A 15,384-nucleotide genomic window follows, 5' to 3' on the forward strand; every position below is an offset into this window, starting at 1 on the left:
CCCTACCATAAAAATCTTGAACTGAAAAGTGACTGAACAAAATCGTAAATAATGTATGTATGTGGCACAATACATGATGCAGTGTGTGAAATGACTGCTAAACTGGGCTTCCCTGGTAATAGCGGCACTTCTGGGTTTTGACCTGTAGATGGGGGTATTGACGTTCTTTTGGTTGATCAGAACAATGGAATGCCTTTTCTAGAATATAAAATTTTATTTTCATTAGTAACTTGTTGCAGACTCCTTAGACATAGTCTGCAGTCCCCCAGCAGTCCACTGACCATCAATGAACAAATGTCATGCAGAGTAAGTGGGGTTTGTGCTTTGAAATCACATAGGTGTTTGTAAAAATCCCACTCAAGATCTAATGAATTAAATTGATCATAATTATGAAATTCAAATTTCTAACGCCATGCAAACTTATATATGTCATTTTAATGTTTTGGAAAGGGTTTTTATCATTTAGGTAGCATAACAGCTTTCATTGTAAATACCCTCTCTTAAATTCTGTAATTTACCTTGCTTTTAGCCTGAAATGCTCAGTAGTCTCTCTCTAGTAGAATTTTTCTGGAAATGTGAGCAATGGTACTATGATGTCTTTTAGGCCAGAGGAACCGACAATAATAATGGCTTTTTAAAACACTTTTCTAATGTAAATGGAAAATAGTGATAATTATCTGGCAGATATAATATATCATCACTCACAGGGATAAATATTGAAATCTGGGGATATTACTGATGTTTTAAGTGTTATTTTTTAAAATGACTTCTTTGTAAGAAGTTCCTCTTTCCACTAAAATGAGAACAGTTGTCACCAGACAGCCTCATGGAAAAGATGGATTTCTTTACATTCATGGATTTGCCTGTGTATGTTGTCCCATCTCATACTCTGCGTGTATCATATCATTGTTGTAAATAGTAAGGATCCTAAAGTATCCTAGTATCCTGTGCAGTGAGAGGAAACTTCTAATACGTTTCAAGGTCTTTTGATGCAATATTGGTGTAATCAGGAAGCGTAACAGTTTAAAAAAAAAAAAAGTCATCTTATAGGGTAACATCAAGTGGTGCAATTTCTGTTTTCCTTTTTTGTAGGATAGCTCTTATCTAGTATGAATATTGACTGGCACCCCCCCATTTAAACAATAAACATATTTTGTTTCAAGTGAAATTTTTTGTGTGCGCGCTCCTATGGGAGAAAGGTTTGTTGATTTGTATATTAATTGGTACAAATATGCAGATAGTCTCGTTGAAAGTGAATTCAGGATTTGCAGTCTGATAACATAATTTCAACCAACTTCACAAGGGTATGTTTGACAGGATGCTTTGATTTTTATCAATGAAAAAACTGAGCTGCATTTTGACAATGCCTCTGTTAAATATGTCACATTGTGATGTGTATCTTTTTTTTGTTGCAGTCCACAAGAATTGGAATGTCAGTGAATGCAATACGCAAACAAAGCACAGATGAAGAGGTTACATCTTTAGCAAAATCTCTCATCAAGTCTTGGAAGAAACTGTTAGGTATGGTGCAAAAACCATTTTAACAATCATCCTTCTCCCTCGGGCATTTAGTCATTTGTATTGTTGGTATTATAAACAATTTCTGCCATTTGATTCTTAGTTCATCAGCTCTCCTGTTTCAGTGTTGACTGTTTTCTACATCACCTGTAATGTTTTCATTTCCCCTCTGTCCTCTATTACTGTATTACTCATGGGTTCCCTTCTGGGTCATAATCAGTGCAGCTTCACTGGGATAATGTGTTGCTCGGAACAAAGCATCAGGAAGCACATCTTTGTGATATGACTAATATCTGTTGGATAGTCCCACTTCTTGTGATTCAACTAAATCCAGAGTGGCCTTACTGCCACATTAAAAGCTACTGACCTTTTTGTTTGTCTGGATCAACTATTGTCTGTATTCTGAAGTCTTCACACTACCTTTACTCAAGGTGTTAAAGGGTTTTAATCTTGGCTGTCAGTAGGTCATAAATTAGAGCTGAGGTGTGCAAAGTGGGGCATGAAATTTCATAAGGGAGGGTGCAGCGCAATTGGCCTCCCTCTGTCATGGCCTCTGCTGGCTCTCCCAACACCTATGGTGTTTATCTCGGAACTCTAGCTTCTGCATTTAAATTCCAACGAAACTGAGCCTGTAGCTTATTTGAAGGGAATAAAACTATCTCAGGTCAGAATGAACTGTTACGAAAATCATCACTTAAGTAAATGTTTTTGAAGTAGCAGAAGACAAATGTAGAGGAAGTAAGTTCAATGGAGGTATTGAAAGCTTTTTCACTTTTGATCTGTCGTCTTGGAAGGAAAAAAAACAAAATAAAGCCCTTTCTAGTCTGTTACATTGTAGAATGTGGGAGGCAAACCACTTCCTGTACTAAGAAATGCAGGATCTGGCCTGTTATGATGATTCTTTATTTTTAAAGTTGTTAAAACTGTAGGAAAATGAGTTTAGCAGCTGTCAAAATTAGTACCACCCCAGAGGCTGGTAAATATAAGACAGAAGAAAGTTGATGCTTCATAAAAACATTTTTGGGATATGGGACAACATCTAATATGTGTTTCTTGCCTGCATCAGGTACATGTGGTAGCGCTGAGTGTGGTAATCAGGTTAGAGATGCAAACTGTTTAGGCTCCAACCCATACAATCTTGTAAATCTGTGTGGTATGGTATGGCAGGCAGAGAGGAGTGAATCTGTGTCCAGCATAGTTTAGAAATCTGTTGGCCGAGGATCATTGATCAATGGGACTTGCAAGAAGCAGTGTCTCAGCCTGCACCTATTCCCACAACTTCCACTGTCCAGGAAAGTTTGGATTATGTTAATAGGTGAGGGGTGGAGGGGTTGCTAATTTCAGGTACAAAAAGTGGGGCCACCCATAAAAGGTTTTGCTCACCCTGAACTAGACGAAAGGAATATATTAAAATAAAAAGTTGTCTTAATGCTGTTGGTATTATGACAGTTACATATCTCCAGTCTTGCAGTATGTAAACTAAAGTTAGACTATAGGTAGAACCTCTCCAGTTGGTTACTTTTGGGACCTGATCAGTGCTGAACCAGAGAATTTGCCTGACCATGGGAGGTTGATATTGTGTAGCAGCATTACCAACACTTCCACTGCGTACTAGGCTCTTAGAAGACGTTTAGGGGCACATGACAGCTAAACAACAGCACGGAACACCGAGAGCCAGGACCACGGGAAACTTGGCCACACCCATGATAAGTGGCCATCCACCTAAGTAAAATAATGTCAGATTATGGATGTTGCCAGACGAGTGCCAGATTAGCGAGGTTCAACCTGTATGCATACTAGGGTGAAAGTTTGTTCACTGCTATAAATTACCAACTCTTTATTGGAGTTTACAATTAATTACATTGTGGCTTACTGCAGAGTTGGGCAACTGGGCCAAGGAAGTAGAAAAGTTAGACAGAAACTTCATCTTGTTTTGTTATTGATTTTGACTTTGACAGAAGAATTCAGAATACTGTCAGGCTGCAATACAAATCATTTCAATTATGGTGTTTGTAGTGCTTGTAAAATGGGGTCTGGATCAAAGATGGCAATAGAGGCAGACAGATGTTAACTGTTCTGAGCTCTGAAACAGTTTGAGTTGTTTATAACTGAAATGTTGAACTTAACATCTTTGTTTTTGACAGGTTATATATACTATGTAAATTAAACATTTTAAAAACCTTTTAAGAATTCAGAGAGAACTTAAAGGAATTCAGGTGAGGCTCTGAACCTCAGAGAATAATCATGTGGTTCTCATCAAGATAATTTTTGAAGAGTGTAAACAACTGGTCAGTGTATTTTTGCAGTTTGGTTAATAGACTCCCAGGTGTCAGCTTCTGATCATCTTCAGAAATGAAACCTCATAAGAGCTACAGAGCAAGATCTAGGTTTTGTAAAGACTGGTAGTGTTTGGAAGATCTTAGATGCCACATAGGCCAAGCCGATACAATTCAAATTTACAAGCAGACTCTATTACTGGAGGTCATAAAAAAAAAATCTTACAGCCATATGATGAGAGGAAAAAATTCCTTGCAAGTACTAACCCTTACTTGATATTTATATCTACATCAAGTAATTTTGAGCATGTAGCAAATACCATGAAGTGTCCTAACTTGTAAATGTCAGGTTAAATTTCAGACTGTGTTCAGTTTTCTTTCCTCTGGACAATTTGCTTTAAGAATGTGTAAAATCTAAATATTCTACAGTTGAGGTTGAAATTTCAGGGCTATTTTTATTGAATCCTAATGGAAGCTATCTGGAAAGGAATGCTGGAACTCCTAAAATACATTTGTGGGGGGACTATTTACTTATTTCATGGGTAGGAGTTGCACGTTATTGAATAATTGTGAGATGCATTTTATTGCCCTTAATGAAACTAAGAACTGGGTGGAGAAAAAGGTTTTAAATGAGTGCAGAAAGGATCTTAAATAGTTTCGAACCAGCTGTTTTGTTTCTTGTGAGTTTTTCTTCAAGGATGCAAATGAGTAATTATAATGCTAGCCAAATCACACTGAAGGTGAGTGATTCCAAATATTCTATATATAAGATCTTGACTTCAATACATTTAGGATAACACTTAATCCATTTTTCCAGTAATGTTATGAACAAAACAAAATGCTAATTGTGCATCCTTATGTCATAACTTATTTACTACTATCAACGCTAGTGTGAGTACAATAAATATCTTCCAAACTTCTGAAAAGCTTCTGAATTATCACAGAAAGTTTAATCCTTGGCGGTAAGGACCTGTTCTAACTATTGGTGCAGTGAGTGATTATATAACAAATAGACAAGGTGCATGAGGTAATATCTTTACTTGGGTTATCTGTTGGTGAGAGAAGCAAGGTTTTGAGCTTACACAGAGCTCTTCTTCACATCTGGAAAACTTAATGAAGGCATCGCTAGCTAAAGCTAATGTTTGAACAGCTTGTTTAGCATAACTGGTTAAAAAACATTTCAAGTGACCATTTAAGGTGAAGTGGCTGGCTAAGACACCTCCACGTCATAGGGAGGAAAGGAAGATGGGGGAAGACAGCTGGGAGGTGGGGATGGGGTTTGGCATAGAATTTGTTGTAATAAATCCAGTGTTTCTGTTCAATCTATGATCTTTAGTGTCTAGTAAAGTTCAGAATTTAAGCTCCCAGGCTGGTCTTTTAAAAGGGATGTGCAGGTTTTCTTTGAGAGAGTGCGCTAATAGGGCTGATAGTGTCATTTTGTGAAAAGTGTTCACCCATAGCCGATGGGGTGTTTCATCTTCTGCTGCAAGTTCATCTAAGAGTGTACGGCAGAGGGGGACTAACCAATGCACACTGACCACGTGTAGTCCTACACCTATGGACGAGCTTCTGCTGTTGGCATACTTAATTCGCTTCCCTGAGAAATGGTTGCTGTGTCATTGGGAGAAGCTCTCCTGTCAACATTGTTTTGTCAATACTGACCTAATCACCTGTATAACGATGTCTCAGTAGGGTGGATTTTTCACCTTTACCTGTAGTGTGGACGTGCCTTAATCTCCCAGTCCTGAAAAAAGAGCTCTGTGTAACCTTTAAAGTTACTTTTTCCCTCTTTCTCATGATCTCACTCGCCTTGTCAACATGGCTACAGCAGTATGTGACAGATAGTTAAAATCTATTTTGTTTCATCATCCTTGAGTCCTTTTTTTATACATCACATTATAGCTGCAAATTAACCTATGTAAATTAAACAGTCTAATTAGAAAAATAATAATTCAGTAATACAGCCTGGATTTCCAATGAGGAAATATTTTCGGCTGGCCCATGCCAGTTGATTCAGGCTCACAGAGCTGGGGTTGTGGGGTAATTTCATTGTTGTATAGATTTCCAGCCTCAGACTAGGGCCAGAGCTCTGGGACCTTCCCACACCGCAAATATTTTCTGTAGGCATACCCCCACTGAAATCTGCACCACAGAAAAAGGGAGATATGTATGATGAAAAACAGTCCTTTACACTCATGTATGCCAATATCTCTCTCCTGGTTTTGTTTTTATAAGGAGAGCTTGTAAAGCATATCAGGTGGGGTGTGCTCCTGCATGGCAGAGTAGCTCCTGTCTGTGGTGGCCTCGGGGAGGGGGCCGCTGAGGAAGCCATTCCAGCCTAGCTAGGCTGGAACCGTCTCCCTTTGGTGAACTGGGGTTGCTCGTGGCCCAGCTGGAGTGTCCCCACCTGCAGTGCTTCTGGGACAGGACATGGTTGATGGTGGCTGCTCTGGCTGTGCCAGAGTGTCTCTCTCCACCCCTCCCCGCCCCCCCAGCAGAAGTGCAGCAGGCAGGGGTACTCCCACCAGGCCAGAGCAGTTCCTTTCCATGGCAGGGGCCCCTTACAGCCCAGCCATGCTGGTGTGGTCTCCCCGGCCTCCCCTTCCCCAAATGTTTAATGGTTATTTGGTTAAACCTCACCTTTAACTCATTAAACAGGATTTTCCATCCCCAATATCAGACTTTCTTGACTCTTATACAGTAAACTCTCTCTGAACCGGCATTCCATCATTCAGAACTTTCAAACAGCCAGCATTTTAACCATAAGTAAATTTTAGTAAAGTTTTCCATAAGTACAGTACAGTGAAAGTAAATACAGCAAATACAGTATAAGATTACTGTTTACATTACTACTGTTGTTGGTAATAAAGTACTCTACATACTTTTTTGTTTCTTAATATCTAGTCTTGTTTTTCTTTAGTGTTATGCATTGCTAGGTATACTTCTCTATTGTCCAGAACATTTTAATATTTGGAAACCTCCTGATCCCATGGCTGCTGGATATGAAAGAGTTTACTATACTTGATAACCTGGTGGTTTTTAGCTCTATTGCTCCTTCTCTGTGAAGCTCTTCTCTCACATCTTATTTCTCAGCGTGCCTCTATCTTTCCTTCTTGAATGTAAATTGCTGACATAAAATTACTTTTATTTTGTCTCTTTCAAGATTTTTTTTGTTAGTGCATGGAGAGTATTAAAATATGGAGGGCATTTTTTTTAAATGGTCCAACACCATTCCCACCTACACCCACCTATCTTATGTAAACTGACCGAGAAGAAAGTTTCCCAGTCTGCTGCTGACTTATCAGAGAACTGTGTGTGAATCAGTAGCCTGTAACATCATAGTACTGTGCTACTAGAAGGAACTGTAAGGGTTGCCCGGTCTCACTCCTGCCAAGAAGCAGGGTTTCTTGTGTCTAAACCCTCCCAGACAGATAGCTATCTAACATCCTTTTGAAAACCTCCAGTGAAGGAGCTTCCACAACTGCTCTAGGTGGTGTGTTCCATTCATGTAAGTAAGATGAGAGTAGTCTAGTGAAATGGCATGCCAGTCAGTGGGAAAAGATGGCAGTGTTAATACAACACTAAAATTCTTGGTGAAAATATTCATGACCTTGAAAGCAGGGAATGTGAGAATGGGTGAGGTTGTCTGCATCTATAGCATACTTCCTGTGTCATGTGTCAGATAATGGTTCTTTAGTTACTGTGGTATTCACTCATCTTTTCCTACGTTAAAAAGTTGTGGTCAGTTTTTCTTCTATATGAGAAATGCAGGTTTTGTCTTAACACTACACTTAAGTAATGATTAGTTCAGCTTATGGTTTTAATTTTCTTCATAGATCATTATGTATTTTGGGTTTTCTTTTATTTTGGTTATCATGACTTTTAAAATACATGGGTAAACCTCCCTAGTCTAGCACCTTGGGATCTGAATGGTCCCGAACCAGGAAATTGGCCAGACCAAGGTTGGTCAGTGCCAACCCTTCTGTTCCCGGTGGCTGTCTCATCTGTGCTGCTTGGGCTGTTGGCCCCCAGGTCTGTGCTGCTGTTTTTCCATTTGAATGCTCTAGCTCTGGGGGACCCACAGGGTCACCAACAAAGTTGGATGAGGGAAATTCAGATTACAGAGGTTCATCCCATACCACTTCTATTTTAATGCAGCATATATTGTATTTGGATACTTTTCTGTTGCCTTCGTTCAGGGTGATGAGTTTTAACTAAGTCATTTATTTTTTGATTTGATAATCTCTTAAACCTTTGATCCACTATTTTTTTTTGTTTCTCATGTCTTGCATATGATTCTTCGAGGAGTGTCTCCATGGGTGCTCCACTTAGATATTATGGTGGTGCTGTGCCCATTATAAGACAATTAGGGTAGCAGTTCCCTCAGCTGTCTGTGCACGCGAAGCAACCAGCACATGCTGAATGCATCAGCTACTACACATGTGCAGCCTGCTGTCTGCCTACCTCTCAGTTCCTTCCCTGCTGCGGTTGCCTTCGCTTGCAATTCGCAGTTTCCCTCTACAGTTTGTCTTTTCTTCATAGTTTAGATAGTTCATTGCTCATAGTGTTATGGTAATAGTTTATAGTATTAGCATAGGTCAGTGTTTGTTATTTTTTTCCCTTTTTGTTCATACCCTGTCAGGCACGCCCAGTTCTCCAGGGTTTAAAAGATGTCTGACTTGGACAGTGTCTGTCCCTGTTCTCAATGTGTACGCTGTCTCAGTGAAGGACGCTGCACAAGCGAATGTTCACGCTGTAAAAAGCTAAGAACAAGAAAGGTGTCAGATCTCTAATTTAAGCTTTTCCTCACTGAAAAATCCATGAGGCCTGTCTCTGACTTGCAGCACTCATCACCATCCAGGTAACGCTCACTGATGATGAGCTCCAGAAGGGCAGTCTCTGTGGTGAAATCTCCTTTAGACTCCAGTCCAGGACAGTCTGACAAGAAGCACCCGCATTCAGCATCACAGAACCAGTCTCTTAAGAGAAAGTGCTCTCATAAGGAAGAATCATCCCTGCTGCTGGAAAAATCCATGGCACAAGAATGAGATACTGTTAATCTCTGGCACAGAGGTAGCCTGAGGAGCTAAGGCAGGGGTCTGCAACCTGTGGCTCTGGAATTGCATGTGGCTCTTTAAGGACTCCTTTGTCTCCCAGTGCTATAATTGCAAAGTTAAAAAAAAAGAAAAGTTCTGATTGTTTTTGCTAAACGGTGAACATCTAAAAGCCCAACAGCGAGTAACTCATATCTAAATGTCAAATCATGTGTGATCTCGAAATGTTGGAAATCCCCCTTTGACATGTGCAGTGCATTTTGGGATATGATACTGTGTGTGTGTTTTGATTGTGTTGCTAATAAAGTCTGGATTTTGAAAAGGAAAAGGAAGCTTGCGGCATTCCTGCTGTGAAGGGCAACACACATCTCAAGAAAGAAAACCGAAACGTGAAGTAAAATTGGTATATTAAAATAGGTTCAGGAGTGAGAGTCAGGAAGATGAAAGTGTGAGGAATTAGAATATGGAAAATTTGTGAACAATCTTCCAGTAAACGTGCATCACATTAGAAATTAGTTTGTGTGTGCGCGCACGCACACATGCTTCTTAAAATAGATGTTACATAAAGAATGGTTTGATGATATTTATTAAGGACCGCCTTGTATTCACATACATTGCGGCTCTTGAATTATTGAGCTTTTTTACCTACTTAGAAAAAAATGGCTCTTCTTTCTATTTTGGTTGCTGACCCCTGAGCTAAGGACTTGGGCAAGGCAAACTTTACGGCACTGGTGCATAAAAGCCAAAATCAGTTCCATTGGCACCAGCCAAACCTGTCTAGGTACCAAGCAAGCCAGAAGCAGCATCAGCACTGAGCATTTCAACGCTGCCGCCTACGGCACCAAAAGTACATGACAAGCTGTCAGTGTATGCAAACAGCAAGCATTGGCAGTGCAGAAGAGGCAGTTGATATCATCCCTGCTACAGGCACCACAGCCTATCTTGGTACCGTCTCTGATGCCCATCCATCCACTCACCCTGTCCTTTTCAACAGTGGCAGATCTCAGTGTGTCCTCAATACTGGGCACTCCCTTATTTGGCACCAACAGTACACCTAACACATCTGGCATGAGCCTGCTTGCTACTCCAGTGAGTGCAGCTCCACCCCTGGATAGCAAGGATGAAGATAGTTCTCTCGGCTGTGATGCTTCCAGACCCTCCTCACCCAAAGCACCACAACCACCACCACAGTGGTAACCTCAGTAGTGGCTACCACCACCAATGCCGTGCCCCCAAACTGGCTTTATTGGGACCCTGGGGCAGCATACTGAGTGCAGCATCTGTAGCCTTTGCCACCAGTACCTCATGCATCCAGGTCTCCTACTTCACCAGTACCATCTCCACAGCCTGGTGGCCAGGAGGGCTCAACTATTCGGTGGAGGACTTAACACCAGAATCTCCACCACCAGCACACAAATCATCTTCATCACAGCAGATGATGACTTTAAATCATTTCAGGTGTTGTCTAAAAGAGTAGTAGGCACCTTAGAAATTTCTCTTCTTAGTCTGCCTAAACATAACATCGGCTGGCAGACATTTTACGTGCCTCCCCTACAGGTAAATTATAACACCAGGGATCCCAGCCACAATGGACCTTGCTGAGACTATATGGCAGGCTTCAGCCACTATACCTCCCATGTGTAAGAAGTCAGATAAGAAAAATGGAGCAGATGTTTTATTTACACAGCTGACCCCAAATTCCCTACCTGTAGGTGCTGTCAACCAACAACACGCTCTAGGTCGACAACATGCTGCCTGTGTCACACCGTACCATAGGGACTGGAAAAAACTGGACGTATTCAGAAGAAAGGCCTATTGATTTAGCCACCCTTCAGTTCTGGTTCACTAATTTTACTGCCTTACTAGCAAAGTTATACACACACCATTTTTGCACAGATGATGGAGTTTTTTGACCAACTGCCTGATACAAAAAGAGATCAAATTGAATGCAACTGGAGTGAGGGAGTGCTGAGATTCCACACAACTTTCCCGGCCACCCTCAATTTCACAGACTCAGCTGCTTGCTCCGTATCAACAGCAGCGCTCATGAGAAGAGCGTCGTGGCTTCAACTGTTGGGCTTCTCAAAGGAGGTACAGACCGCACTCGAGGTGCTTCCTTTGATTCTGTCTACCATAACATCACATCAACTGAAGCTCTCTCTGCCAGTAAAAGAGACTGCTCCATAACCACCTAGGAGGAGCACCTGTGGGGAAAACTCCTTGAAGGAGAGAGAGTTATTTTGTGCAGTAACTGAGATTCTTCAAGATGGTTGTCACTGTGGGTGCTCCGCCACCCATCATTCCTCCCCTCTGCTTCAGTACACTGTTTTCCGGGCAGAGAAGGAACTGAGGGGTGGTCTGACTGTGCATGAGTGATAGCTATTGTGTTCAGCTTGCAATAGCCCACACAGCCCACCGAGGGAGCTGCTACTGTAATTCTCCAGCCATGGAGAATTCTTCAGCCATGCCATAATACTTAGGTGGAGCACCCAGAGGGACAACCATCTTGACGAGCTTCAGTTACTGCACAAGGCAAATAACTCTTTTTCAATAAGCATTGGTTATGTGGTAGTTTTAATCTAGTAACCAGAGTAGAGTTTTTGCAAACTTGGATACTTCAATCAGCTGCTTGATTTTCACAGGTATCGGGCACACTCAAATTCCTGTGGAAATTTTATGAAAATAGGGCAGTTCTTTAGGTGTTTAAACAGATATTGCTGTACTGGGTTTCAGTCCATGGCTTGAAAATTCAGCCCTAGAGTTCCGTGTATTGTTTTATTTTCTGGGGTTTATATTTTGTTCATAAGCTCATTGGTGCTTGAAATATCATCTGCACAATTGGAAGAACACTAGGTGGTACCAGTGACAAATCTGTCTAACAATTAAAGGTTTTTCTTATTATTTTTGATCCTTTGTCAGAGAGAGATTTTAAGGCAAACTGATGAAAACTGCTGCAGACATTTCTAAGCCTTAATTGGGAAGTGCCTTCAGAACAGAAGGAAGCCTGATTATAGTACCTTTCCTTAGGTTACCAAGATAAAATAGATTGTGGAGGTCAGAGTTAAGTATTGCTTAGTCTTTTATTAAAACTTAACAGAATGCATAGAATGCATTGCATTTAACTTACACTAAGCTGCCATTTCTCTCCCATAAGAAGCGGTGCTTATTTCTTGGTTTGTGCATTTCCAGATGGACCTTCAACAGATAAAGATTCTGAAGACAAGAGAAAGGAACCTGCCTCTTCTTCACAAAACAGTCCTGATGCAAGAGAAGAAAGGTATTTGAACCTGTGTGTGAATATAAAATGAACTGGCACTACAGAGAAATTAGAAATGTGCTTCCCTAAATTCTTAATTTTGGTACAAGTATATATGGGACTAGGGAGGGCTGGCATATTCTTATATCAAACACACAATCAATGTCTAATAAGTGTTAATTCCTGCACTGTCAGCAAGGTTGGACAGTCATTGTAAACCAAAGTAGGGTCTTTTGTAGTGGGGATCAAAGTGAATCAGTTTAGCTGTTAATAATGCGAAAAAGGGCCGAGTCACTGGCCACAATATGGGTTAGATAGTCAACATCTCCATTTTGTCTGTTGATGTTCATCTACTTAATATTCTTACTCCAAAATGCTAGGTGTTTTATCAATAACCAACCTGTTTTATTAAGGATCTTGTATTTTAGGTAGAAACTATCCTGTTTAATTTGTACATCAGTTTATTTTGTCTTAGTTTCAGTATTTATTAAGCTTTTTATTCGCAACACTTTCATGGTAAAATCTGAAAGTGTGGGAGTGTTTCCAGAAGAATAATCCTGTGAAAAAGTAATTATTCTTTGAGTTCTGATCCTTGTGTTGGGTACATGTGCACTCCATGTGCCTGTAGATGGAGAATTTTGAAAGCAGTATCTGTCGGTCTGCGCATGTGCCCTGGCTCACATTGTGCTTCCAGCTGAGAAGACCAAAAAGGGAGGTTACAGGCTGACTACCGCTACAGTTCCTTGCTACTGATGTGTGGTCTGGGTCAGAACATCTAGTATCTAAAGCTGTAGATTTCTTTCTTGTTTGTGAATATATTGAGATCTGTAAATATTTCTTAAATAGTTCTAGTTTTAAGTTTTTATCTGACAGGTTTAGCATTTTATAGCTAGTCTTTCCAAGCTGGGGAGTAAAACTCTTATTCCCACTTCTGCAATCCCAAAAGGTGCACACTGTTTTGGTTTTGGACTATGCCCAGGAATCTCGGCTTCACAAGGTTTGTGGTTCCTCTCTGTACTCCGTTTTGGTCAGCAGTGACCCCCCAAGCTGCTTATACTGTCTCAGGGAAAGCCCACATTGTAGCAAGGTAAAGTATCTGTAGTTCATTTCTCTGCCATTCCCAGAAAGGGTGGGAACTTCACTGTAGGAATCACCTACTGGGAGAGACTGTGAAGCCTCAGTGGGACTTGAACCAGGAGAATCTTCATCCCATTGCACCTTCTGCCAGAAGGTCAAATTCAAGTTTTCCTCCACAGATCTATCAGTGAGCTTTGTCAGGAAACCAAGGAGCAGTCTCTTAAACATGAGGTTGTCTTCCTCTAAGTCCTTTGAAGATGTCTGATTCAGACCTGCCTAAGTCAAGCAGGTCTATGAGCTTCAACCCAATGACAAAAAAGTCCACAAATCTAGGGCTGCATCAGCACCAGATTGTGATACGGCAGCACTGGGGTCTTTCGCACCACCCAGAAGGGCACGTGAACCAACAGAAACCGATCATTGAGAGCATTGGTTACTTTAGTTCTGTCTTTCCTTTAAACTTCTGTGGCATAGATTGTTTACTGCGGCTCTGTTCTGTTCAGGTGAATAGGACTCATCATTCAAGAAAGAGCTGAGATGTACACTTCTACTGTGGATGTCTTAGCTCTTCAGACTCCGTTTTCCACTTCATCAAATCCTTCTTTGAGAGGATATTGAACTTCACAAGAGGAGCTGGTCTTGGAAGGAGTCTCTCCCCCACTCTGTCTTAGGGCTTTGACTTCTCGGAGTGCAATGGTTCGCAGTGCTGTTGGAACCAGAAGTGGCTTGTGACGATGTGCCGACCTACTCCGGGTCGCGTGGGGTGTGATACAGCGGGGGGAGTTGGGTGGCCCGGGACCAACCACCCCACCTTTACAGCAGCCTTATATAGTGTAGCAGCAATATGTGATTCAGTGTATCTACTTTAAAACCTAGGTTTCCACAGTATTATGAGTACCAGGAACAATAACACTCCGGTTGTGAACGCTACAATGCCCTGTGGCTGTTCTAAGTCCCAATAATTCTCTATACAGCCCCAGCTAGTCCAGCTAGTGGTATTTACCGATAGTGATTGGTTCATTTATTCGTAACTACAATTACTTAACACTTGTTTTTATATATATATATATATATATATATATATATATATATATATATATATATATATATAAAATATGTAGTTATTTATTTGGCATAGGCTAAACACTAGGTTACGTATAGCTGTGTATGATTACATGTGACTTACCAATAACATCCAATGCTCCCACATCTCACCAACAACTATGTTACAGCAGCCCTTCAAGTCAGAGATACGGCTTGGTTGGGACCTTTCGTGGTGGTGACGTCTGGGTGATCAGGCCGGGGTCTGCTGTCTGGACTGGAAGTTGCTAGCCTCCGCCTCGTGTCCAGGAGCCCACACCCTTATTCCTGCTAAATCACCTTTTATACTGTTTCTTCCTTGGGGGTTCGATACCTGGCCAATTAAAGCGTTTGTTACCTAATTTGGCCTTTCTATCCTCCCGGCCTGTCAGAACATGTTACAAGATTTCCTCTGTCCTTGGTCTTTTTCTGAACCTTCCCCCGAGACCCTCTGATATTGCACAACCAAGATGTTCTCTTTGGGGGGCTTCCAGCTACTAGCCCCAGCTGTTCTCTTTGGGGGCTTACTATCTGCTTGTCAGGATGTTCTCTTTGGGGGCTCTCCAACTACTTGTCAACTTTCTGATTTCTTTCTCCTGGCCTGACTTCAGACCTTCCCGCCGTTGTATGATAGTGTTCCAAGACGGAGTGTCTGGTCATTCTGCCTTGCGAGTGAGGCCCGGTCACCAGGTGCTCGTGCTCCCACAGCTTGCTGCCCAGTTTACTCTTATTCCCACTTCTGCAACGCACCTTCCTGGTCATCTGATGAGGCAGGTCTTTGCCCATGAAAGTTTATGCTCCAAAATATCTGTTAGTCTATAAGGTGCCACAGGACTTCTTGCTGTTCTTGAAGATACAGACTAACACGGCTACCTCTGATACTTGATCGGCTCGGGACCTCATTACCTGTCTCTCAGCCTTTGGTATACCATGCCATGGGAACCTTTGCAACCCCCATTTAATCCATTCTATGGAGCTGTGAGACGACAAGTATCACTCCACAAAGTTGGTCTAATCTGCTATGGAGTCGCCCCTTCCTTCCTCTTTGAGAGGAGAAGTAGAGCTGCCCCGAATCAAACTGAAGAGGAAAACTCACCAAATCTGGCAGTTCCACTGGAGCCAT

The 15,384-nt window shown here is 41.5% G+C and overlaps 1 protein-coding gene across 2 annotated transcripts in view; it reads left to right on the plus strand.

The window, feature by feature from the left end:
- TCEA1 (transcription elongation factor A1) overlaps positions 1-15,384 on the plus strand; it is an 80,274-nt gene that overhangs the window by 25,503 nt on the left and 39,387 nt on the right. For both annotated transcript variants that reach the window (XM_074987176.1, XM_074987177.1), the window contains exons 3-4: positions 1,416-1,521; positions 12,038-12,125. In XM_074987176.1, the coding sequence (XP_074843277.1) occupies positions 1,416-1,521; positions 12,038-12,125 (194 nt within the window). The remainder of the gene's footprint in view (positions 1-1,415; positions 1,522-12,037; positions 12,126-15,384) is intronic.

Source organism: Carettochelys insculpta, chromosome 2 (genome assembly GCF_033958435.1).
Source record: "Carettochelys insculpta isolate YL-2023 chromosome 2, ASM3395843v1, whole genome shotgun sequence".
Taxonomy (NCBI): Eukaryota; Metazoa; Chordata; order Testudines; family Carettochelyidae; genus Carettochelys; species Carettochelys insculpta.